Source organism: Chiloscyllium plagiosum, unplaced genomic scaffold (assembly GCF_037043375.1).
Source record: "Chiloscyllium plagiosum isolate Xiang-an unplaced genomic scaffold, Cpla_swu_hap1 HiC_scaffold_3, whole genome shotgun sequence".
NCBI classification, from domain to species: Eukaryota; Metazoa; Chordata; class Chondrichthyes; order Orectolobiformes; family Hemiscylliidae; genus Chiloscyllium; species Chiloscyllium plagiosum.
In genome coordinates, this window is record NW_028270141.1 from 153,303,988 (window position 1) to 153,329,200 (window position 25,213).

The following is a 25,213-nucleotide window of genomic DNA, read 5'->3' on the forward strand; positions in this document are numbered from 1 at the left end:
CTAGGTATGTCCTGTACACAAAAAGTAGGACAAACCCAAGTGGGCAAATTACCGCCCCATCAATCTATGCTTGATCACCAATAAAGTGATGGAAGGTGTCATCAACAGTGTTATCAATCGGCCCCTGCTTTGCACCAACCTTCTCCCTGACAGTGTTGATTTCCCCAGAGCTATTCAGCTCCAAAACACACTACGTCCTTGGTTCAAGCATGGATAAAGGAGTTAACTCAAGAGGGGTGATGAAAGTGACTAGCCTTGTATGTGACATCTAAAAGCCCATAAAATCGGGGTGAAAGGGGAATATTCTCTGCTGGTTAGAGTTCTATCTGGCACATAGGAAAGTGGTTGTGGTTGTAGAAGGTTAGTCATCCCAGCTCCAGGACACCTTTGCAGGAGTTCCTCAGGATAGTATTCTCAGCCCAATCATCTTCAGCTGCTTCACCAATGACATTCCCTCTATCATAAGGTCAGAAGTGGGAATGTTCATTGATGATTGCTAACATTTAGCACCATACATGACTCCTCAAATTCTCAAGCAGTCCATGACTAATATCCAGGCTTGGGCTACAAGTGGCAAGCAATCTTTATGCCACAGTTGGATCAACAGGTTCAAGGACAGTTTCCTTTCTGCTATTATTAGACTTTTGAATGGACATCTCAAATTTCAGATTTAATGTTGATCTCGCTCTTCTCTATACCTTCTCTGCAGCCATAACAGTGTATTCCTCCCTCTACTCTATTACCCTTATGCACTTTGTATGGTATAACCTGCCTCTTTTCACTGTACCTAGGTTCATGTAACAACAATAAATCAAATCAAATCAAACCAAGTCAAATCAAGTCAAATCAAATCAAATCAAACCAAATCAAATCAAGTAATGACCATCTCCAACAAAAGGGTGACTGCATTGCCATTGGTTAATTCTTTGTTATCAACATTGACCAGAAACTCAAACAGACTCACTATATAAATAAAATGGCTACATGAAGCATGTCAGAGGTTGGGATATTTCAGTGTATAACTCATCTCCTGACTCCCCGAGGTCTGTCCAACCTCTGGGCTGGTAGGGTGGCTCAGCGGTTAGCACTGTTGACTCACAGCACCAGCTACCCAGATTCAATTCCACCCTTGTGCGGCTGTCTGTTTGGAGTTTGCATTCTTCCCCCATGTCTGTGAGGGTTTCCTCGCACAGTCCCAAGGTGTGTGGGTTAGTTGGATTGGCCATGCTAAATTGATCTTTGTGTGCACAGATCTGCAGACTTGGTGAGTTAGCCATGGAAAATGCAGGACTACAGGAATAGGGGAGTGACTCTGGATGGGATGCTGCTTGGAGGATTGGTGTGAACTTGGGTCGAATAGTCTGCTTCCACGTTGTAGAGAATTCTATGATTATATGATCTACAAGGCATCAGTCAGGAACATGATGTAATACTTTCCACTTGCCTTGATGAGTGCAGTTCCAACAAGACTCATGGAGTTTGACACCATCCAGCACTATATCTGGAAACATCCACTCCCTTCACCACTGACATTCACAGCAGTGTGTCCCACCTTAAAGATGTATTGCACAAATGCTCCCAAGGCTCCTTAGACAGGGCCTTTCAAACTCACAGTCACTATCCTCAAAAAGGACATTCGTCTTCATTTGTCATCATATTAACCCGTGTCAGTGTCATTCTTTGCAGACCAATTCCAATATTGGAATGCAACATTACCTCCCCCTTGTGTCTTTCAGCTACCAGTGGGATGTCCATGGCACATGTGGAAAAATGACCTTCTTCATCAAAAGTCACCTACTCAACCTTTGGGGACCTCAGAGACCTCAGAGGAAACTTTGACAAAGCTTCCTCCTGCATTCACAACCAGCTCAGATTCTGACACCTTGATGGGGACATCATATGTACAAAGTTTGGGAGCACAAGCTGTTGAGCACTATTGACGTAGCCCCTGATCACAGTCGCATAAATATGGCTGCAGTATCAGAATTAGTTTGCCTGCTCCAGCATTTAAGTGAGGTCATAAATGAGAACAACGTAGCATTGAGAAAGGGGTAAACCAATGTAACAGTGTCTATTTTGAAAAAAAATGATTTGTACAAATTAATATAGAGAGAGTTCCGCACAAACAGCAGAGGTCTGTAGGACTCAATGTGATAAGAAATGTCGAAGAACAGACAGTCTGAAATTTGTAGCAAGCATTAAAGAGAAAAGTAGGTTCCCACAATAACAGACACAAATGATAAGGATAGGATTATGGTTTGTAAAAACCTAGGAGATCAGACAAGTTTATTGAGCTGTGAAAATGATTAAGTTTCGGGCTTATCAATGGAAAAGATGTTGTTTTATTAGGAAGAAAGTGTTAGTCAGAGTAGAGGCAGTAAATTTCAAATGACAAGCGGTGTCCCACAGGGTTCAGTGTTGGGGCTGCAGCTGTTCACGTTATATATTAATGATCTGGATGAAGGGACTGGGGGCTTTCTAGCGAAGTTTGCTGATGATACGAAGATAGATGGACAGGCAGGTAGTACTGATGAAGTGGGGAGGCTGCAGAAGGATCTAGACAGTTTGGGAGACTGGTCCAAGAAATGGCTGATGAAGTTCAATGTGAGCAAATGCAAGGTCTTGCACTTTGGAAAAAAGAATACAAGCATGGACTATTTTCTAAACGGTGAGAAAATTCATAAAGCCAAAGTACAAAGGGATCTGGGAGTGCTAGTTGAGGATTCTTTAAAGGTAAATATGCAGGTTGAATCCGTGATTAAGAAAGCGAATGCAATGTTGCCATTTATCTCAAGAGGGTTGGAATATAAAAGCAGCGATGTGCTACTGAGACTTTATAAAACTCTGATTAGGCCCCATTTGGAGTACTGTGTCTAGTTTTGGGCCCCACACCTCAGGAGGGACATACTGGCACTGGAGCGTGTCCAGCGGAGATTCACGCGGATGATCCCTGGAATGGTAGGTCTAACATACGAGGAATGGCTAAGGATCCTGGGATTGTTCTCATTGGAGTTTAGAAGGTTAAGGGGAGACCTAATAGAAACTTACAAGATAATACATGGTTTGGAAAGGGTGGACACTAGGAAATTGTTTCCGTTAGGCGAGGAGACTAGGACCCATGGGCACAGCCTTAAAATTAGAGGGGGTAAATGCAGAACAGAAATGCGGAGACATTTCTTCAGCCAGAGAGTGGTGGGCCTGTGGAATTCATTGCCGCGGAGTGCAGTGGGGGCTGGGACACTAAATGTCTTCAAGGCAGAGATTGATAAATTCTTGATGTCACAAGGAATTAAGGGCTATGGGGAGAATGCGGGTAAGTGGCGTTGAAATGCCCATCAGCCATGATTAAATGGCGGAGTGGACTCGATGGGCCGAATGGCCTTACTTCCGCTCCTCTGTCTTATGGCCTAATCTCAGAAGACAGTATGTACTAGAATGAGTTATACTGCAGCTGCAAGATAGAGAGGTAGTGTCCAACTGAGCCTCCAAGGTCAGCTGGGATCGAAACTGCTCACAATCATTAGCTAAAGAATGTGTAAACATAAACTTTTACATATAGCTAACGTTATATTAGAACTAATATTATGAATCTAATAGCAATTATAGGAAGAAATAACTTCCTTTTGTATCTCCCGTGATTAGGACATTGGGGAATATAAGATGACTAACAGGATTTGATAGGTATAGCAATGAATAACTTAAAGGTTAGATTTTCGTAGGCATGAGAGCACCTCTGCTGAGAGGAGAGAAATTTATTCTCAAGAAAAGTTATTGACGTGCACAATTTCTGAAGCTGTCAATAATTAATTAGAGCATCATAATCAGAGGACAAGTGAAGCTTTACATTGCAATGAGATAGCTCAGGCTGACTGAAAACAAGATGTTGGAAAACAAGGAACAAATATTTGCAGATCACCAAGCAGAAAGATCAAGATGAGACTACAGAATATAAATATTGCAAAGGACATCACTCAAGAGGAAAGAAAGCATGGGGAAAATAATGTTCTTAACTATGAAAAACTGAATAACTTTAAAAAGATAGCTAGAAGCAAAGCAAGTTATAAAGCTGCCTGCTGCAGAGATGTCAACTGATAGTTCTAACCAATCAGTCTACACCACACAACAGGTTGAAAGTGATCAATGGCTTGTCATTGTTAGAATGATGAGTGCAAAAGGAGAGCACCAAAGGATATTTAGTGGCATTACTATTGCTGAAACCACTACTGTCAACATCCTGGCCAGAAATGAATCTGGACCAGTGAGATAATTACTGTGGCTACAAGAGATGAGGAAATCTGTGACAACTAACTGATTTCCTGGCTCCTTGATTTTTGATAACTCCCCACAAGATACAAAGCAAGAGTTTGATGAAAAACTTCCATGTGCCTACATGGGTGTAGTGCTAACAATACTCAAGAAATTCAACACCAGCCTTTAGAATTTTAAGACACGGTCATTAGGCTGAAGCACATGCAGTGAGTTTTCCAGATAAGCTGTTGGCATGGGATGCAGGTGTGACATTGATGTAGCATGGTGTCATAAAGCAACATTCCTACCCCTTGACTGTTAGAATAGTCAAGCTGCCCGGCCTTCTGTTTGTGCTAAATGGTAAGGCAAGACAGAAGTACTGTGAGCCTTTCAGTTCTGAATGAGGAGACGAAGCACAAAAAAGCAAGGCAAGGTAAGGTAGACATACTGTGAGCATCTAAGTTGGCATAAAATGAATATGCGCAGAGAGAGCAAATAAAAAAACCCTGTGGTGCACCCTGATCAAATCCATGAAATGGGTATTTGTCTCTGTATGTAAAGTGTTCTGACAGTGGCATTATAATCAAAGGTATTCACGCACTCTAAACTGCAACAACTGAGGTGAAGAACTGGATTGTAAATGGGTCTGAAATTTGCCATGTTGATATGTGGAGGCTGGTACATGTCTAATGCCAACCTCTGTGGATGGGGGTGTAAGTGGTTGCTGCCTGAAGACTATGCTCTGAGATGTTGGGAATTGCTGTCCAAGATGGCAGCCCAGAGAAGCAAGTGAAAGCTGGAGTCACCAAGTATCCACTCTTTTATATTGGGAATTCTCACCAACTAGTTTCTAGTGCCTGGTAGAACAGGAAAAATGTCATTATATTAGTGTAATTATTGTTATTTATTCATTGTTTCATACATCAAGATACAATGAAAAGTGTTTTGCCTTCACAATCCGGCACCATTTGAGTCACAAAAAGAATAATAAGAAATTCCACAAATAGAGTTCATATTTTCTACACGGAGTCTTCAAACACAGCTTTAAAGCTTCTGCAAGGTTTTCCAGGCTGTAATGGCATGCAAATTGACCCAAAGAGGTTGCTTGCCATTCACTCACAAGATTCTCATTTTGCCATTCAAAACTTGGTTACAGAATCTGACATTTTTCTTGACATCAAAATGATAATTTCCTGATCTCACCACATTTTCTCAACTGATTCACCATTGCCTATGTCATTCAAGTGTTGGAAAGATTCTGGTTTAAATAATTCAGCAGTTTAAACAGTTTAAACTGGCATTGTGCTGTGATCATATCATTACACAGAAACATAGAAAGTAGGTGTCCTTCAAGCCTGCACCACCATTCAATATGTTCATGGCTGATCATGCAATCTCAGTATCCCACTCCTGTTTTCTCTCTATACCTTTGATTCCTTTAGTCACAAAGGCCATTCCAGTTCTTTCTTGAATATATCTAATGTACTGACCCCAACAGCTTCCTATGGGAGAGAATTCCAAAGGTTCACAACTCTCTGAGTGAAGAAATTATACCTCATCTCAGTGTTGAATGGCTTTCCCCTTATTCTTAGACAGTGACCTCTAGTTCTAAACTTCCCCAACATCAGAATTGTCATTTGTGAGATCCCTCGTTCTTCTAAATTCCAGTGAGTACAAGCTCATTTAATCCGGTCTTTCTTCATATGTTAGTCTTACCATCCTGGGAATAAGTCTGGTCAATCTTTCCCTCAGTAGCAAGAATGTCCTTCCTCAACTTGACCAAAACTGCTAACCATACTCAAGGGGTGACCTTACTAAGGCCAGTATAACTGCAGCAAGACATTCTTACTCTGATACTCAAATCGTCTCACTATGAAAGCCAGCATGCCATTAGCTTTCCTCACTGCCTAATGCACCTGCAAGTCAACCTAAGACTATTTTGTTACACAATTAAAATGTGTCTCTCATAAAATAACTGATTTTTAATTATAGTGCCTTTGACATTTTTCTATCTCGTTAATTAAAATACATTTCAAGAAAAATGGGTACATTTCAGAAAGAAACCTAAACAAGCAGACACAATGCAACCAAAAGCTATAGCCACATTACCTTACGTCAAAGACATATCAGAAATGACTTCTAGACTACTCAGACCCCTTGGCATCATGGTAGCCCACAAACCTACCAGCACACTTAAACAGCGACTAATGAACCTAAAGGATCCAGCAGAACTAATGTCATTTACAAAATACCATGCAAGAACTGTAAAAAACACTACATCGGACAAACAGGCCGGAAACTTGCCAACAAGATACACGAACATCAATTAGCCACCAAAAGACATGGCCCACTATCACTAGTTTCCATGCATACAGATAAAGAAGGACACCACTTTGACTGGGACAACACACACATCCAAGGACAGACTCAACAATTCTAACTGGAACTCCATCAATAAACACAGTAAATGAATATTGTTAAATTTGTTCAAAATGATAGGGGCAAGTTGCAATATGGAATAGCAACCAGACTTAATGTTTTGAGTCCAGTGACCCTTAGAGTCATAGAGTCATAGAGATGTACAGCACAGAACATCTACCTTTCTTGAAAAAAAGAACTGGAAATGACAACACTCACATTAAGAAACTAAGACCTATAAATGGAGAGGTGGGACATACCACCAGTGCTTCACCGGAGACTCACTGATCATGTTAACTAGTCATGGCGACAAAATGTCTGAAAACAAACCTTCCAGTTCAGCGAACTAACTTACATACACATATCACCATTTTAATTTCTTTTTTAAACAAGCATTGCTTTGCAGTAAAATGAAGAACTGAGGATGTTGGAGATCTGGAACAAACAAAATCTGAAATTGCTGGAGAAACTTTCTCGGGCTAGCAGCATCTCATGGAGTCATAGAGTCATAGAGATGTACAGCATGGAAACAGACCCTTCGGTCCAACCCGTCCATGCTGACCAGATATCCCAACTCAATCTAGTCCCACCTGCCAGCACCTGGGCCATATCCCTCCAAACCCTTCCTATTCATATACCTAGCCAAAGAAAATAGAGTTAACAGCTTAAGTCCAAAGTTCTGAAGAAGGATCTGAAGAACAGCATATAAAAAGGAAAACAAACCTTATTAGGACTTATACACTTAATGGTCAGGTCCTAGGGAGTGTTGCTGAAAAAAGAGACCTTGGAGTACAGGTTCATAGCTCTTTGAAAGTAGAGTCACAGGTGGATAGGATAGTGAAGAAGGCGTTTGGTATGCTTTCCTTTATTGGTCAGAGTATTGAGTACAGGAGTTGGCAGGTCATGTTGCGGCTGTACAGGACATTGGTTAGACCACTTTTGGAATATTGCATGCAATTCTGGTCTCCTTCCGATCCGAAGGACGTTGTGAAACTTGAAAGGGTTTAAAAGATTTAAAAGGATGTTGCGAGGGTTGGAGGATTTGAGCTATAGGGAGAGGTTGAATAGGCTGGGGCTGTTTTCTCTGGAGCATCGGAGGCTGAGGGGTGACCTTATAGAGGTTTATAAAATCATGAGGGGCATGGATAGAATAAATAGACAAAAGTCTTTTCCCTGGGTTGGGAGAGTCCAGAACTAGAGGGCATAGGTTTAGGGTGAGAGGGGAAAGATATAAAAGAGACCTAAGGAGCAACTTTTTCAGGGTTGTATGTGTATGGAATGAGTTGCCAGAGGGAGTGGTGGAGGCTAGCACAATTGCAACATTTAAAAGGCGTCTGGATGGGGATATGAATAGGAAGGATTTGGAGGGATATGGGCTGGGTGCTGGCAAGTGGGGCTAGATTGGGTTGGGATATTTGCTCTGCATGGGCGCTTTGGACCGAAGGGTCTATTTCCGTGCTGTACGTCTGTATGACTGTATGACTTTCAGGGTCACTGGACTCAAAACATTAAGTCGGTTTTCTATTCCATATTGCAACTTGCCCCTCTCATTTTGAACAAATTTCACTATATTCATTTACTAAATGTCTTAATTTAAGCCTTCTTTTCGCATCTCGGTCTAGAACTTTTTCATTAAATTTAAGCATTTTCTACCTTTGTCTCAGGGACTTAACTTACTTTGGGTGTCTTATGTGAACAGCTGCATCCCAGATTTATGATTCAGATTTTTCCCTTTGTAGCTTTGGTAACAGTCTGTGGTCCTCAGAAGCCTTTTAAATATTCTTCACTATTTCTACTTGTTTTTAACTTCCAGAGGCAGGCTTTTTACTATGATTAGTTCTGCACATTTTCGCTTCTGGCCGCTTCATTGGCAGAAGCTGACAAGCTCTTGAGTTTTTGAGTTGATGCCTATTTGAAAATACAATCAAATTTCCTGATGCTTGAATATTGCTTTTGTTGAATTAAAGATTGCTTCAGGCACTGTGTGGCCAAAATCTCATGGCTGTTCACCATGCTGTATTCTCAGATACCAGCATGTGGGCGGCACGGTGGTAGTGGGCGGCACGGTGGCACAGTGGTTAGCACTGTTGCCTCACAGCGCCAGAGACCCGGGTTCAATTCCCGCCTCAGGCGACTGACTGTGTGGAGTTTGCACGTTCTCCCCGTGTCTGCGTGGGTTTCCTCCGGGTGCTCCGGTTTCCTCCCACAATCCAAAAAATGTGCAGGTTAGGCAAATTGGCCATGCTAAATTGCCCGTAGTGTTAGATGAAGGGGTAAATATAGGGGAATGGGTCTGGGTGGGTTACGCTTCGGCGGGTCGGTGTGGACTTGTTGGGCCGAAGGGCCTGTTTCCACACTGTAAGTAATCTAATCTAATCATAGTATCTGATGTATATTGTGTCCACAGAACAATCTGGGATGACTTGCATAGATTCCTAGACTCAGATAGGTAGTAGCCTTAACTAGCAATGTACAATGGAAAAGAATGCTCCACAAAATCATCTACAGATGACAAGCTCAGTCTTGATAAACCGATAAGGTTTATTACATAATATTTATTAGCTAGTTATATGACATCTAAAAGACATGGAAGTCTTTATTGAGACCTCAGACTACATTTAAGACTATGTTACTGACATTACTGTTGCTGAAACACAATTTGGAGACAAGTGAATAATTTGAAGACTTGAACACAATTATACACTGATTAACCCCACCCAAGAAGAGTGTTTTACATTCTGATAGGGAGAGGTTATCTGGTGATGTCAGCTAACCCTATCACCTCCCAACATGCATATATAATAATGGTGCCCCACAACACAGAAATGCCTGCTAAATGATCAAACTAGCTACCAGGTTTTCTGGATGAAAGCTTGTCATATGATTTACATTCAGAATGGTGGAACAGCTTCAGGAATGAATAGTCTAGTTTGGTTCCTGTATTCCTATGTGTAACAAAGCATACAATTACAGCAAAGGACAAAGTTCATGAAACCTTGAAGATTACGTTATGATGTATTAACCATCTAGAAGGGCAACAGCAACAGACATAGAGAACACCATCACCTGGAAGCTCACTCCAATGCTCAGCCACCCTGATTTTGAACTATATCATTGTCATTTCACTCGTGTTGAGTCAAAAATCTGGGTACACTGCATGAACCAATACCCAGCAAATTGAAGCACTTCAAGAAAATAGTTCTCCATTAAGCTCTAAGGTCATAAATTCAACTTTGCAATCAACTCTTGTAACCTGTTAATGATATTTACTTGAATTTGCTCTCCTTCTCTGGAAATGACAGCCAGCATTCGATCATAATCTTTTGGATGGAAAGCCACGTTATTTACATTATCGAATATTCCTGCTAAATGAGCCTGCATATAGAAAAGATAAAACAAATGTGCAAATAGTAATTAATTCTGAATCACATTAAGCTCAGTCACAACTATGACACTCTGATCATATTAAGCTCATCTGATATTGTGTTGAAGAGACTAGCAAAATGAATGGTATAAAACCAGACATTTTGAACAATTGAGCAAGAACTGCTAAGCCACCAACAAGTACAGACTGCCAGAAGAACAGCTCTCTGAAAGGCTCCTGTCTATAAGAAGTTTGTACAGCAAAACATCGAAAAGATGACACAGGAAAATTGGCAGAAGAAGATACAAAGAGAAGACTAGACAACTGACTGGTTTTGAAAGCTGATTTTTTTTTTATAAATCTTAATTGGGATTTTTTTATTGGACTAGTATTGTAGAGTGGGGGTAAAAGATAAGTTTAAGAGAAAGGAGTTGTAAATAGTTGTTGGTTTTAATATTTTCTGTTGGACTTAAAGAATAAAGTTGTTAATTTTTACTTTAAATAGTGACCTCTGGGGAAAGTTCTTTGCCTCTCAAATTTCAACAGATTACAGCACGGGGTGAATCTTTTCTGTGTTGCTGGTTTGAATAAGCAGAGGGGTTTACGCTGTGTCATAACACTATTGTGACTGTTGAGGGTAGTACAATGGAAATGAAGCCCCTTTATTCCTGGAGTTGTCACAAATGTGAAAAATTTGAATCAAACTATCCAAAGTCCCCAATTTTAACATGACTCACAAATCCAAGATTAAAGAAAACAAAAATCAGATTTCTGTGCTTAATAGACTCAGAAAACTGTTTCAATAGATTGCAACAAACTGGCCTTTATTTCAGGTGAGTTGGAATATAAGAGTAGGGAAGTCTTGCTGCAACTGGACACGGTGCTAATGAGACCATATCTGAATTATTTATTAAGAGCAGTTTTGGTTCACTTACTTAAAGAAAGATATTATTTCGTTAGAGATAATTCAGAGTTTCATTAGAATGATCCTTGGAATGGAGGAATGACTTGATAAGCAAAGGCGAAACAGCTTGGGATTCGAATCACTGGAATTTTGACAAATGAGAGGGGATCTCATTGAAGTATATGAAATTCTGAAGGGGCTTGACAGGGTAAATACTGAGAGAATAAAATGAAGAACTGTCAAAATTAGATACTTGAAATCAAAACAGAAATTGCTGGAGAAACTCAATCATTTTTGCCAGCATCTGTGGAAAGAGAAACAGACTTAACATTTTAAGTCCAGTGACCCTTCAGGGCGCAACATGTACCGGGAAATAGAGAAGGCATGTCAGAAAGGCAAGGTCACAGTGATCATGGGAGACTTCAATATGCAGGTGGACTGGGTAATTAATGTTGCCAGTGGATCCAAAGAAAGGGAATTCATGGAATGCTTACAGGATGGCTTTTTGGAACAGCTTGTCATGGAGCCCACAAGGGAGCAGGCTATTCTGGACCTAGTGCTATGTAATGAACTAGACTTTTTCAAAAATCTTAAAGTAAGGGAACACTTAGGAAGCAGCGATCATAATATGGTAGAGTTCAGTCTGCAGTTTGAAAGAGGGAAGACAAAATCGGATGTAATGGTGTTACAGTTAAATATGAGGGCATGAGAGAGGAACTGATGAAAATAGACTGGAAGCAGAGCCTAGCAGGGAAGACAGTAGAGCAAAAATGGCAGGGGTTTGTGGGTAAAATTGAGGACACTGTACAGAGGTTCATCCCCAAGAAGAGAAAGATTATCCGGGGAGGGATTAGACAGCCATGGCTGACAAAGGAAGTCAGGAAATCTATCAAAGAAAAAGAGAGAGCCTATAAAGTGGCCAAGAGCACTGGGAAATCAGAAGATTGGGAAGTCTACAAAAACAAACAGAGGATAACAAAGAGAGAAATAAGGAAGGAGAGGATCAAATATGAAGGTAGGCTAGCCAGTAATATTAGAAATGATAGTAAAAGTTTCTATCAATACATAAGAAACAAACGACAGGCAAGAGTAGACATTGGGCCACTTCAAACTGATGCTGGAAGCCTAATAATGGGAGATAAGGAAATAGCAGGAGAACTTAATAAGTACTTTGCGTCAGTCTACACAGTAGAAGACTGTAATATCCCAACAATTAAAGGAAGTCAGGGGGCTGAGTTGAGTATGGTTGCCATTACAAAAGAGAAAGTGCTAGAAAAGCTAAAAGGTCTTAAAATTGATAAATCTCCTGGCCCTGATGGGTTACATCCTAGAGTTCTGAGGGAGGTGGCTGAGGAAATAGCGGAGGTTGAGATCTTGGTTGAGATCTTTCAAAAGTCACTGGAGTCGGGGAAAGTCCCGGATGATTGGAAGATCGCTGTTGTAACCCCCTTGTTCAAGAAAGGATCAAGGCAAAAGGTGGAAAATTATAGACCAATTAGCCTAACCTCGGTTGTTGGTAAACTTCTAGAATCCATCATTAAGGATGAGGTTTCTAAATTCTTGGAAGAGCAGGGTCGGATTAGAACAAGTCAACATGGATTTAGTAAGGGGAGGTCGTGCCTGACAAACCTGTTGGAGTTCTTTGAAGAGGTGACAAATAGGTGAGACCGGGGAAACCCAGTGGATGTGGTCTACCTAGACTTCCAAAAGGCCTTTGATAAGGTGCCACACGGGAGGCTGCTGAGCAAGGTGAGGGCCCATGGTGTTCGAGGTGAGCTACTGGTATGGATTGAGGATTGGCTGTCTGACAGAAGGCAGAGAGTTGGGATAAAAGGTTCTTTTTCAGAATGGCAGCCGGTGACAAGCGGTGTCCCGCAGGGTTCAGTGTTGGGGCCGCAGCTGTTCACATTATATATTAATGATCTGGATGAAGGGACTGGGGGAATTCTAGCGAAGTTTGCCGATGATACAAAATTAGGTGGACAGGCAGGTAGTACTGAGGAAGTGGGGAGGCTGCAGAAGGATCTAGATAGTTTGGAGGAGTGGTCCAGGAAATGGCTGATGGAATTCAATGTAAGTAAATGCGAGGTCTTGCACTTTGGAAAAAAGAATAGAAGCATGGATTACTTTCTAAACGGTGAGAAAATTCGTAAAGCCAAGGTACAGAGGGATCTGGGAGTGCTAGTTGAGGATTCTCTAAAGGTAAACATGCAGGTTGAGTCCGTGATTAGGAAAGCAAATGCAATGTTGTCAATTATCTCAAGAGGGTTGGAATATAAAAGCACTGTTGTGCTACTGAGACTTTATAAAGCCCTGGTTAGGCCCCATTTGGAGTACTGTGTCCAGTTTTGGTCCCCACACCTCAGGAAAGACATACTGGCACTGGAGCGTGTCCAATGGAGATTCACACGGATGATCCCTGGAATGGTAGGTCTAACATATGAGGAACGGCTGAGGATCCTGGGATTGTATTCATTGGAGTTTAGAAGATTAAGGGGAGATCTAATAGAAACTTACAAGATAATACATGGCTTGGAGAGGGTGGGCGCTAGGAAATAGTTTCCGTTAGGTGAGGAGACTAGGACCTGTGGACACAGCCTTAGAATTAGAGGGGGTAAATTCAGAACAGAAATGCGGAGACATTTCTTCAGCCAGAGAGTGGTGGGCCTGTGGAATTCATTGCCACAGAGAGCTGTTGTAGAGCTGGGACGCTAAATGTTTTCAAGGCAGAAATTGATAAATTCTTGATGTCACAAGGAATTAAGGGCTACGGGGAGAATGCCGGTAAGTGGAGTTGAAATGCCCATCAGCAATGATTGAATGGCGAAGTGGACTCGATGGGCCGAATGGCCTTACTTCTGCTCCTATGTCTTATGTTCTTATGGTGACAGAACGTTTTCCCTCGTGAGAGAGTCTAGGACCACAGGGCATAGTCTCAGAATAAAGGGGTTCCAATTTAAGACTGTGATAAGGGGGAATGTTTTTTTGGTCAGAGGCTTGTGAGTCTTTGGCACTCCTTCCCACAAAGAGCTGTGAGAGTCAGAGTCCTTGTGTATATTTAAGGCTAAAAAGATAGATTCTTGATCAGTAGGGGACTCAACGGTTACAGGGAAAGCAAACGAAAGGGAATGTGAGTCATGTTGGATCAGTCATGATCATATTGAATAGCAGAATAGGCTCAATGAGATGAGCAACCTATTACTATTCCTACTTCGTATAATCGTAAGCTAGAAACACAAATTACTTACATTCTATCCCTTTAAGAAGTTCTGATACACACACAAACAGATACACAAAGAGTCAGAACAGGGCACAAATATTAGAAGAAGTGTCAGTGAAGCATATTTCTGGCTTCAATCTAAAGAACTTTCCCTAAATTCTCTTCCAATTCTTTTTGATTTTCACAAGTTTGTGGACATACCAACTTTCAACCCCTCATTTCCCATTTCAGGATTTACTCTTCCATTGTCTCTGAAGGAATTTTCCCTTTTCTTTTCAAGAAGGGAATTTGCAGAGATAGCGTGTAATTAGCTGCTCAGAATTTTCTTCTGAGAGCACCAATATTTTCTTCTCTATAGGCTGGATGTTTCTGCTGTATTGTTCAAACACAAAGCTGTAACCACTTGACAAGGAACCAATCAAAAAGAAATTGTTACTATGCTGAGTACTCCTGATCACACCCAATTGGAAGTGGTTGAAAAACACATCTTCTTTCATAGTCCATTGGCTTAAAACAGTATATTTTTCCTCTGTTAAACTGACATTCCAAAATATAAAACTGTTCTTTACAATGCACTGCACAATTGATCTAAACTCTTTAACACCACCTTTCAAAGTTGTGACGACAGTGATTGCGATGAGGTCAGCCAGGTGGATCTCATAGAATATGAGTTCTCTGATTAGTGCTGTTAATCTGGTTCAATCAGGAAATCCTGGCTGACAGATATGAGCAGGATTGACAGACATCCTGTTCACTCTGAGAGCTTGCCCGAACGAAGCTGGATCAGTGTCAAGGACTCTCTATGTGTAAATAACAAGTGACTTGGTGATGGGATAACAGCCTCTCCGGAGTTATTTCAGTGACCTCTATCAAATTGAAGAACAAAGACGCCTCCTGCAAGTTCCCATCCCAGCCATACACCATCCTGACTTGGAACCATATTGCATTTCCTGTCTGTTTTTTAAAATTTATTCACAGGTTATAGGCATCACTGACCAGGCCAGCATTTATTACACATTCTTATTTGTCCAGAGAGCCATTAAGAGTCAATCACATTGCTGATGGTCTGGAGTCACTTGTACAAGGCCGTTTCCTTCCCTGAAGGCCATTAGTGAACAAATTGGGTTTTTCCAATTGATAATGGTTTCATGGTGACCATTAAACTCTTAATTCCAGAATTTTTAAAACGATTGAATTCCACCATCAACATGGCAGATTCATGGCAGAACGTTACCTGGGACACTGAACTAATAGTCTAGTGACAGTACTACTCGAGTACTGACAGGAATAAGGAATACAATGATTCAAGATGGCAGATCACTACCACCTTCTCAATGGCAATTAGACCTTAAGACCATGAGAAATAGGAACAAAGTAGCCATTCAGCCATTTGAGTTTGTTGATCTGATAATCCTCAATTCTACTTTTTTGTCTTTTTCCAATGATCCTTGATTCCCTTACTGAATAAAAATTTATCTCAGCCTTAAATATACTTAATGATCCAGCCTCAACAGCCCTCTGTGATAAAGAATTCCATAGATTCACAATCCTTTAAAGGAAGAAATTCATCCTCGTCTCTGTTTTAAATATGCAACCCCTTATTCGAAGATTATGCCCTCTGGTCACTCACTCAACCTATCTATAATTTTCTTATACTCTCTTCACAACATACTTTCCAACCTATCTTTGCATTGTCTCAAAATCTAACTACTTTGACTTTGCTTACCTCTCCTACATCATTATACAAATGGTTAAATATTGAGGATTCAGCACAAAACCTGAGGAACTCCATTCATCACATTCTTAATGAGAAAAAGACCATTTATGCACTCTGTTTTCTGCCAGCTAGTTAATTTTCCATCCATGTTAATATGTTATGCTCTTCTTTGCCTAATAACCCTTTATATCACCAGAGCTCCAGGAGCTCTTAATTTGCCAACTAATCTTTTGCGTCACATTTTATTAAATATCTTTTAAAATAGAGGCATTAACTTTGTCCCTTTATCTACCATAGTAACTACATCCGGGTTACTATGGGTTTCCTCCGGGTGCTCCGGTTTCCTCCCACAGTCCAAAGATGTGCACATCAGGTGAATTGGCCATGCCAAATTGCCCGTAGTGTTAGGTAAAGGGGTAAATGTACGGGAATGAGTGGGTTACGCCTCGGCGGGTCGGTGTGGACTTGTTGGGCCGAAGGGCCTGTTTCCACACTGTAAGTAATCTAAAAACATCCTCAAAAACTGTAATAAATTTGTTTAATGATATTTCCCATTCGCAAAACTATCTTGACTGCTTCTAAAGAACTATCTCTTCTGTGTGAATTCTGAATACTTTGTTAATAATAGTCTAGCTTTTTCCTGATGGCTGATGTTAGGTCAGGCCTTTAATTCACGGTTTTCCTTTTTCTGCTTTCTGAATAAGGGTCACTGGACAATGAAACAATGACTCTGCTTTCTCACCCCTGATGCTGCCAGACCTGCTGTATTTTACCAGCAATTTCTGCTTTTGCCATAGGGCAATTTGAGATTGGAAATAAATGTTGGCCTATTCAATGTATTCATGTCCAATTAACAAATAAAAAGGAAAAAAAGTGCAGAGAAGAAACAGCCTCTGTTTAGAGCAGCAGTACAATGTGAGTGGCTCCACTCAAACTGAGGCTTGAAGCTGCAGCAGAGGAAGGCTGTGCTGGAAGCATGGGAGGTGAATCCTTTACTGACTTATACATCTTTCCTAATCTTCAGACTTTTTGCTGTTTATTTGTGCATCATTGTAAGCCTCTTTATTTTAGTCTTATACTGTCCTCAATATCTTGATGGAGCCATAGATAGCTCCTTCTTGCTGAGTATTTTTTCAATAAAATGCATTTTTGTTGACTTTGAATTAAAATAAAAATTGCTATTTTTTGTTTGCTGCCATAGCTTTTAGCCTATTTACCCAATTAACTCCTCATACTTACATAATTGGCTTTCTTTAAGTTTAAAAATGTTGCATGTGATTGAGGTATGTCACTTTCAAACATAACATGGAATTCAATGGTGTTACGATCACTATTCCCCATTGGGTCATTTACTGTAACATTACTTACTAGCCTTGCTTTTTATGGTTTGCCACCTTTGTTTCTTTCTCAGGTCAACTCATTTTTAGACTAGAATCCAGCACCTAATTAGAGGATAATGACTTAAATGTAGGGGATATGATCAAGAAGTTTGGGGATAACAGAAAAACTAGTATGGTGGTAATTAGTCAGGAGGGTAGCTATAAACTGCAATAAGATATTAACAGGCATGTCAGGTGTGTGAATGGTAGGCCCTAGCAAGTACTGAAGATCACAGGAACCCTGGTGCTCTTACCATGTCCACATCAAAACTCTCACCCAGGACAAAGAACACTAGGCCCTTCCCGAGTCTGCAATGATCCAACAGCTCTCAACACACCCAATCCTTACCCCTGACTTGCATTTGCAGGTCCTGAGCCTCCATATAAGTTGTCATTTCCATGTTTCCTACCATTGTGCTGCAGAGGTAGTCAAAGGAAACTGCTGACCTTATACACACAACTAAATACGTGCATGTGCCACCTTTAAATGCATACAAAAGGTTGCCTGGAGATTCATCTGTCAAACTGGTTTTATCTCGAAAATAGGTTGTAATTATGAAATGTTATATGTTAGTAATCATCCATTGCATGCCAACATAATACCAGTATGAAACTAGTTGTAGGAGTCACACCATGTTACAAAAATACAACTGACTTAATCTCAGCATTTTAAGCTGTCATCAGTCAAGTGAAACATCAGCTCTTGTCTCATTCAGTGACACTCTAAGCTGTATATTCTGCTCAGTGGCAATGTATCAACCCATCGTAATTTTTCAACTTGTGATAGGATTTTAACTCACAATCTCTGAGTTCAGTGGCAAACCTTCTTATGTAATACTGATGGAACATAATTATTTAAAACAGAAAACAGGGCAAATTACGATTTGGTACAGAGCATGATACATTCTACTTGCTTATTTCTACTTCTGAACGTTTCCTTGCTAGTCATAAAAGAGCTGATTAAAATGTACATTTATTTTGTTTCTTCAGTTTTGTTAGGCTTGCAAACAAGATTAAAAGTTACTCAAACAAACCTGAATGGTGTGAGAATCACTGGCTTGTCCAAGGATTTCCAATAAAGTTGGATCTGATACAAAGAAGAATCTGGGAAATAGCAACCTTTTCTTTTCCAAATATCTGTCAAAAATAATAATGTTAAAACTTGTAGCATTTTTCAAACTCCATCTTCTTGTTACCAAAGATCATGTGACTTTTATTTCCTGTTTGTAGATGTCCAGGGCAGTTGAAAATGGTGAATTAGAGAATATGTTAAATATAAGATCCAAAGAAAATTAATCGTTAAGTTATAGGGTTGATGTGTTTTTTTTCTAGTTGAAGTTTTTTCTGTTGGCATGAAAATAGTAAGACACTAGTAAAAGGAAGAATAGAGACAATAACAGACAAAATAGAAAATTTAAACATAGAGGCAGGGGTCCGAGCAGGGTGCTGGTTACTCTGCATGTATCTATCTAGGAAGAAGATGGCACCAAAGCTGAGCTTCTTTCACCTTTCTTCATCTAAAACTGTCACCAAAAAGCTCTTATTCCCTTCTACCTGAAATAGTTCAAAACTATTTGCTTCAACATTCCCTGCACTAGTCAGTCTAGCATTCTTACCACTCTGGGTAAAGATGTTTCTCCTAGATTGCCAACCGAATTAACTATCATTTTGATACATTAATTAGTGAGATTGAGGAAATTAAAATGCTACAGAGGGGTCAGTTCCATGGCTTGCTTCACTTCTGTATCAGGACACACTGGGGACTCAAGGGTTAAACATTCCACTACCAAAGGACTTACTGCAGTATCAACTGAAAGCCTGTACTCTTACAATACAGCAGAACAACTCAGTAGGGCAGAGGCTGACTGTATCTTAGAAATAGAGTCTAGTGGAGCCACACATGTGGATTCCCCCTGTAGCCCCAGACAGAGGAATTTGCCCTTTTCAGACAAGACTGATAGCCTTGGCCACAACCCTGTTAAACTGCCTCCCACTCCCATTGTCTCATTTCCCCTCCATATTAGTATAGGTACGTGAACCCGCTTTTTCAGCAGGCAAAACCCTTCTACCTTAATCTCTTCTCATCAGCACATAATCATGAAGAATACGATAATCAGTTTCTGTAATCCATTCACACATTATCACAGGACATCGACATTCATCGGGCTTTGTAAATTCAAAATTACCTACTTTATGTGATGACAATCGTCCATGTGACTGATAAACCTTTTGTTTAATTCTTATAAAATATACTGTCTCTGTGTGTAGGACAGAGATTCATGGAGAAGTATCACCACAAGTAGACACATGGCTACTTTGGGGACATTTTGGAATCTCTCGCCAACTGTTTGATAATAAAGCATCTACATTGTACAGAAACTTGTGTCGTCTGGATTTGTGGAACAAAATATACATCCACGAGATAGCTGACCCAGAGATTATTCCATATCCCCAACTGCCCTTGAGAGGATGGTGGTGAAACTGCCTTCTTGAAATATTACAATGCATTTGGTTTAGGTAGACTAACAAAGCAAGGAGGGAGTTCCAGAACTTGGATTGAGAGACAGTTGAAGAAAAGTGATAGATTTCCAAGTCAGGATAGTGAGTGTCTTGGAAGGGAACTTGCAGATGTTGGTTCCCATGTATCTGCTGCCCTTGTCCTTCTAGATGGTGGTGGTTATAGATTTGGAAGGTGCAATCCATTGAACTAAATCCATAGGAATTAAACATGGAATCTATATGTGGGGGGAAAGTGAGGACTGCAGATGCTGGAGATCAGTGCTGAAAATGTGATGCTGGAAAAGTGCAGCAGGTCAGGCAGCATCCAAGGAGCAGGAGAATCGACGTTTCGGGCATGAGCCCTTCTTCAGGAATGAGGAAAGTGTGTCTTCCCTCAATCTATATGTGGGCCCTGGTTATGCTCTTCAACCTGTCAATCAAACCTACATAATACACCAAATGTGTTCTCATCAAAGTTGCATTCATTTGCAAGAAAAATACATCTTTATTTAAACCCTCTCACAATAAAGACCAACAGATCATTTAGCTTTCTAATTGCTTTTTAGTGATTTTAGAAAAAAAAGACACCAGGTCCATTTGGAGGGCAAAACTTCCCAATCTTTCACTATGTAAAGAATATTCCATATTTGCTTTTTTCCTATCAAGATGTTGAAAGAGCACTGAGGACAGGCTGTCATTGTTGCAGCTGTATAAAACATTGGTGAGGCCATATTTAGAGTATTGCAAACATCTCTGATTGCAATATTACAGGAAGGATGTTATAAGACTGGAAATGATGCAAAGATATTTATTAGGATATTAATGAGACTGGAGAACTTGAGTTACGAAGAGAGACTGAATAGGCTGAAACCTTCCTTTCCTGCACTGTGGGAGGCTGAGGGGTGATTTTATATCGGTTTATAAAATCATGAGAGGCATAGATATGCTGAATAGCCATAACCTGATGGGCAAGTTTTTCGTGAAGAGGGTGGTGTGTATATTGAACAAGCTGCCAGAGGAAGTAGTAAAGGCAAGAACAATCACAATACCTAAAATTAATTTAGACAGGTACGTGGATAGGAAAGATTTTGAGTAATATGGGACAAATGCTGGCAAATGTGACTACTTCAGTTCGGGAAATCTGGTTGGTGTGGTCATGTTCAGCCAAAGGGTCTGTTTCCATGCTGCATGACTCATTGAATCTATGAACTTCACATTTTAAAAAATTATTTAATACTTCATCTGCTATGTTCTTTATTTACTTAGCTTGTCTGCAACTCTTTGAAGTCTCCTCACAATGTAGCTTTCTACATCAGCAATTTTGGAAATATTTCATTGGTCCCCACATCAAAATCATTGATATAGATTGTGAATAGATGGAGCTCAAACACTGACTGTACAGTATTCAACTACTCATAGCCTACCAATCTGAGAATGACCCATTTGTTACTGTTTTCAGTCCATTAACACATTCTTAACCCATACTAGTGTTTTATATTCAAGCTCACGTGCTCTAATTTTGCTTACTTATCTCCTGTGCATAGCCTCAATGAAAGCCTTTGAAAATCCAAATACATGAGATCCACCCATTTTCTTTTTCATATGTTCTGTTGGATGGTATTGTAAAAAATGTTCTCTGTGTTGATGATGTCAAACCCAACCATCATTTTCCAAGTGTCCACTTATCATAACTTTTATAATTTTAGCATTTTCATTTCTAGTAATGCCAGATTAAAAGATATTTCAGTTGCCAGCAGCAGGAAGAGCGGGAGCTTGGACAGGGGCCTGTCGGGAAAGGTGAGTCACTGACTTAAAACTTCAAAAGCTTACTTCAAGTGTCAGCGGCAGCAGCACCTTGGAAAGCAGAGGTTTCTGGGAAAGGAGGGACTTTTTTTATCCCCCTCAGCTATATAAATGAGTGTTTTCTAAACCCGAGACCCTACCCTTGCAGGGTCTCCCATCCATCCATCTTCTCTAACCTTATACACCAGGGACACATCAGGTAAGCTTCTCTTTTTTTTTAACTTTCTGATAAGGAGACTAGCAGGGATGGCAATGCAGGGAAAGGAATGTTCCTCCTGCATGATGTTTGAAGTGAGGGATGCCATTAGTGTCCATCCAAGTACATCTGCAGGAAGTGCACCCAACTCTTGCTCCTCCAAGACTGCGTTAGGGAACTGGAGTGGGAGCTGGATGAACCTTGGATCATTCGGGAGGCTGAGTCTGTGATAGATAAGAGTTACAGGACAGCAGTTACTCTTAGGTATGGAGGAAGTTGGGTAGCTGTTAGAAAGGAGAAAAAAACAGTAAGTGCAGGATCCGCTGTGGTTGTTCTCCTGAAAAACAAGCATACCATTGTGGATACTGTTGATGGGGTGGGGGGGAACAACTTACCACAGGCATGCATTGGGGTGGAGGTCTCCGGCACAGAGTCTGTCCCTGTTGCACAGAAGGGAAGGGAGGGAAGGACAAGAGTGTTAGTCATTGGGAACTCAATAGTGAGAGGGTCAGATAGAAGGTTTGTTGGGAATGAAAGAGACTCACAGTTGGTGTGTTGCCTCCCAAGTGCCAGGGTCCGTGATATCTCGAATCATGTCTTTGGGGTCCTGAAAGGAGAGACCGACTAGCCCCAAGTCGTGGTCCACATTGGTACCAACGACATAGGTAAAAAGAGGGATAGGGATGTAAGACAGGATTTCAGGGAGCTAGGGTGGAGGCTGAGAGCGAGAACAAATAGAGTTGTTATCCCTGGATTGTTACCCATGCCATGTGATAGCGAGGCAAAGAACGGGGAGAGATATCAGCTGAACACGTGGCTGTAGGGATGGTGCAGGAGGGAGGGTTTCAGGTTTATAGATATTTGGGGCTCATTCTGGGGAAGGTGAGACATCTATAAACAGGACAGTCTTCACTTGAACCACTGAGTCGGAAATTTGCTAGTGCTATTTAGGTGGGTTTAAACTAGCTCAGCTGGGGGAAGTGGGAACCTGCGTTGTAATTCCCAGTACAGAGGTGGATGAGAGTAGGGAGGACATGGACAGGATTTCACAGTCACAGGAATGTGCTGGCAGACAGCAAGCTGGTTTGAAGTGTGTCTACTTCAACGCCAGGAGTATCTGGAATAAGGTAGGTGAGCTTGCAGCATGGATAGATACCTGGGACTTCGATGCTGTGGCCATTACTGAGACATGGATGGAGCAAGGTCAGGAATGGATTTTGCAGGTTCCAGGGTTTAAATCTTTCATTAAGGTCAGGGAAGGTGGTAAAAGAGAGGGAGGTGTGGTTTTGTTCAGGACGGTATAACAGTGGCGGAAAGAACATTTGATGAGGACCTATGGGCTGAGGTTAGAAATAGAAGAGGGGAGGTCACACTGCAGGGAGTTATTTATAGGCCTCCACAAAGTTTCAGGGATATGGAGGAGAGGATTGGCAAATCGATTCTGGACAGAGTGAAAGGAACAGGGTGGTCATTATGAGGGATTTTAACATCCCCAACATTGACTGGAAATGCTATAACTCTAGTATGTTGGATGGATGAGTTTTTGACCAATGTGTGCAGGAGGGTTTCCTGACAGAGTATATCGAAGGGCTGACAAGAGGGGAGGTCAAATTGGATCTGGTACTCAGTTATGAACCAGGCCAGGTGTTTGATTTAGTGATAGGTGAGAACTTTGGATAGAGTGACCATAATTTGGTTACCTTTAGTTTAACAATAGAAAGAGATAGGTACATGCAAGAGTTATAATTTGGGGAAGGGCAATTATAATGCAATTCGGCAAGACTTAGGAGGCATAGAATGGGGCAGCAAAATGCAGGGGATGGGGACAATCAAAATGTGGAGCTGGTTTAAGGAACAGATATTGCATATCTTTGAAAGGTATGTCCCTGTCAGGCAGGGAGGAAGCGATGAGGTAAGGGAACCATGTTTTACTAAAGAAATTGCATCTCTTGTTAAGCGGAAGAGGAAGGCTTATGTGACATTGAGGCGAGATGGTTCAGATGAGGCAATGGAGAGTTACAGAGTAGCTAGGAAAGCTTTAAAGAGAGAGTTAAGAAGAGCAGGGAGGGGTCATGAGCAGTCTTTAGCAGGTAGAGTAAAGGAGAACCCTAAAGCTTTCTATAGGTATGTGAGGAATAAAAGGATGACAAGGGTAGGAATAGGGCATGTCAAAGACAGAAGTGGGAAGTTGTGTGTGGACCCTGTGGAGATCGGAGAGGTGCTAAATGAATATTTCTCTCTGTTTTCACTCAGGAAAAGGAGAATATTGTAGAGGAGAAGACTGCGATATGGGCTATTAAACTTGAAAGGATTGAGGTTAGTAAGGAGAAGGTGTTATCAATTCTAGAAGGTATGAAAGTGGATAAGTCCTCTGGGCCAGATGGGAGATTTCTGAGAATTCTCTGGGCAGCTAGGAAGGAGATGGCTGAGCCTTTGGCCTAGATCTTTGAGTCGTCATTGTCTACAGGTTTAGTACTTGAGGACTGGAGGATTGCAAATGTTGTGCCCTAGTTTAAGAAGGGCAGTAGAGATAACCCAGGTAATTTTAGACGAGTAAGCCTTACATCTGTTGTAGGAAAGGTTTTGGAAAGGATTATAAGAGATAGGATTTATAATCATCTAGCAAGCAACAAATTGGTTGGAAATAGTCAACATGGATTTGTCAAGGGCAGGTCATGTCTCACAAACCTCATTGAGCTTTTTGAGAAGTTGACCAAGCATGTGGATGAGGGTAGGGCAGTTGATGTGGTGTACATGGACTTCAGCAAAGCCTTTGATAAGGTTCCACATGGTAGGCTACAGCAGAAAATGCAGAGGCATGAGATTGTAAGTGATTTAATAACTTGGACGCAGGCATAAGTAGATTGGTTAGTAAGTTTGCAGATGGTACAAAAGTTGATGAAGAATGTTGCAGGTTGCAGGGAGACTTTGATAAACTGCAAAACTGTGCTGAAAGATGGCATAGAGTTCAATGCAGATTAATGTGAGGTGATTCACTTTGGGAAGAATAACAAGAAGGCAAAATACTGGGTCAATGTAAAGATTCTTGGTAGTGTGCTTGAGCAGAGAGATCTTGGAGTCCATGTACATAGATCCCTAAAAGTTGCCACCAGGTTGATAGTGCTGTTAAGAAGGCATATGGTGTATTAGGTTTTATTGGTAGAGGAATTGAATTCTGGAGCCATGATGTAACGCTGCAACTGTACAAAACGCTAGTGCGGCCTCACTTGGAGTAATGTATACATTTCTGGTCACCCCATTACAGGAAGGATATGGAAGCATTGGGAAAGGTGCAGAGGAGAATTACCAGGATGCTGCCTGGTCTGAAGTGAAGGTCTTGTGAGGAAATGCTGAGAGACTTGAGTCTGTTCTCGCTGGAGAGAAGAAAGCTAAGAGGCAATTTAATAGAGACATACAAGATGATCAGAGGATTAGATAGGGTGGACAGTGAGAGTCTTTTTCCTA

The 25,213-nt window shown here is 41.0% G+C and overlaps 1 protein-coding gene across 1 annotated transcript in view; it reads right to left on the reverse strand.

Moving 5' to 3' along the window:
- LOC122540179 (dynein axonemal heavy chain 8-like) overlaps window positions 1-25,213 on the reverse strand; it is a 1,258,818-nt gene that overhangs the window by 484,957 nt on the left and 748,648 nt on the right. The window contains exons 38-39 of the mRNA XM_087976819.1: window positions 18,285-18,387; window positions 9,937-10,041 (exon numbers count right to left, since the gene is read on the reverse strand). Of these exons, the coding sequence (XP_087832945.1) occupies window positions 9,937-10,041; window positions 18,285-18,387 (208 nt within the window). The remainder of the gene's footprint in view (window positions 1-9,936; window positions 10,042-18,284; window positions 18,388-25,213) is intronic.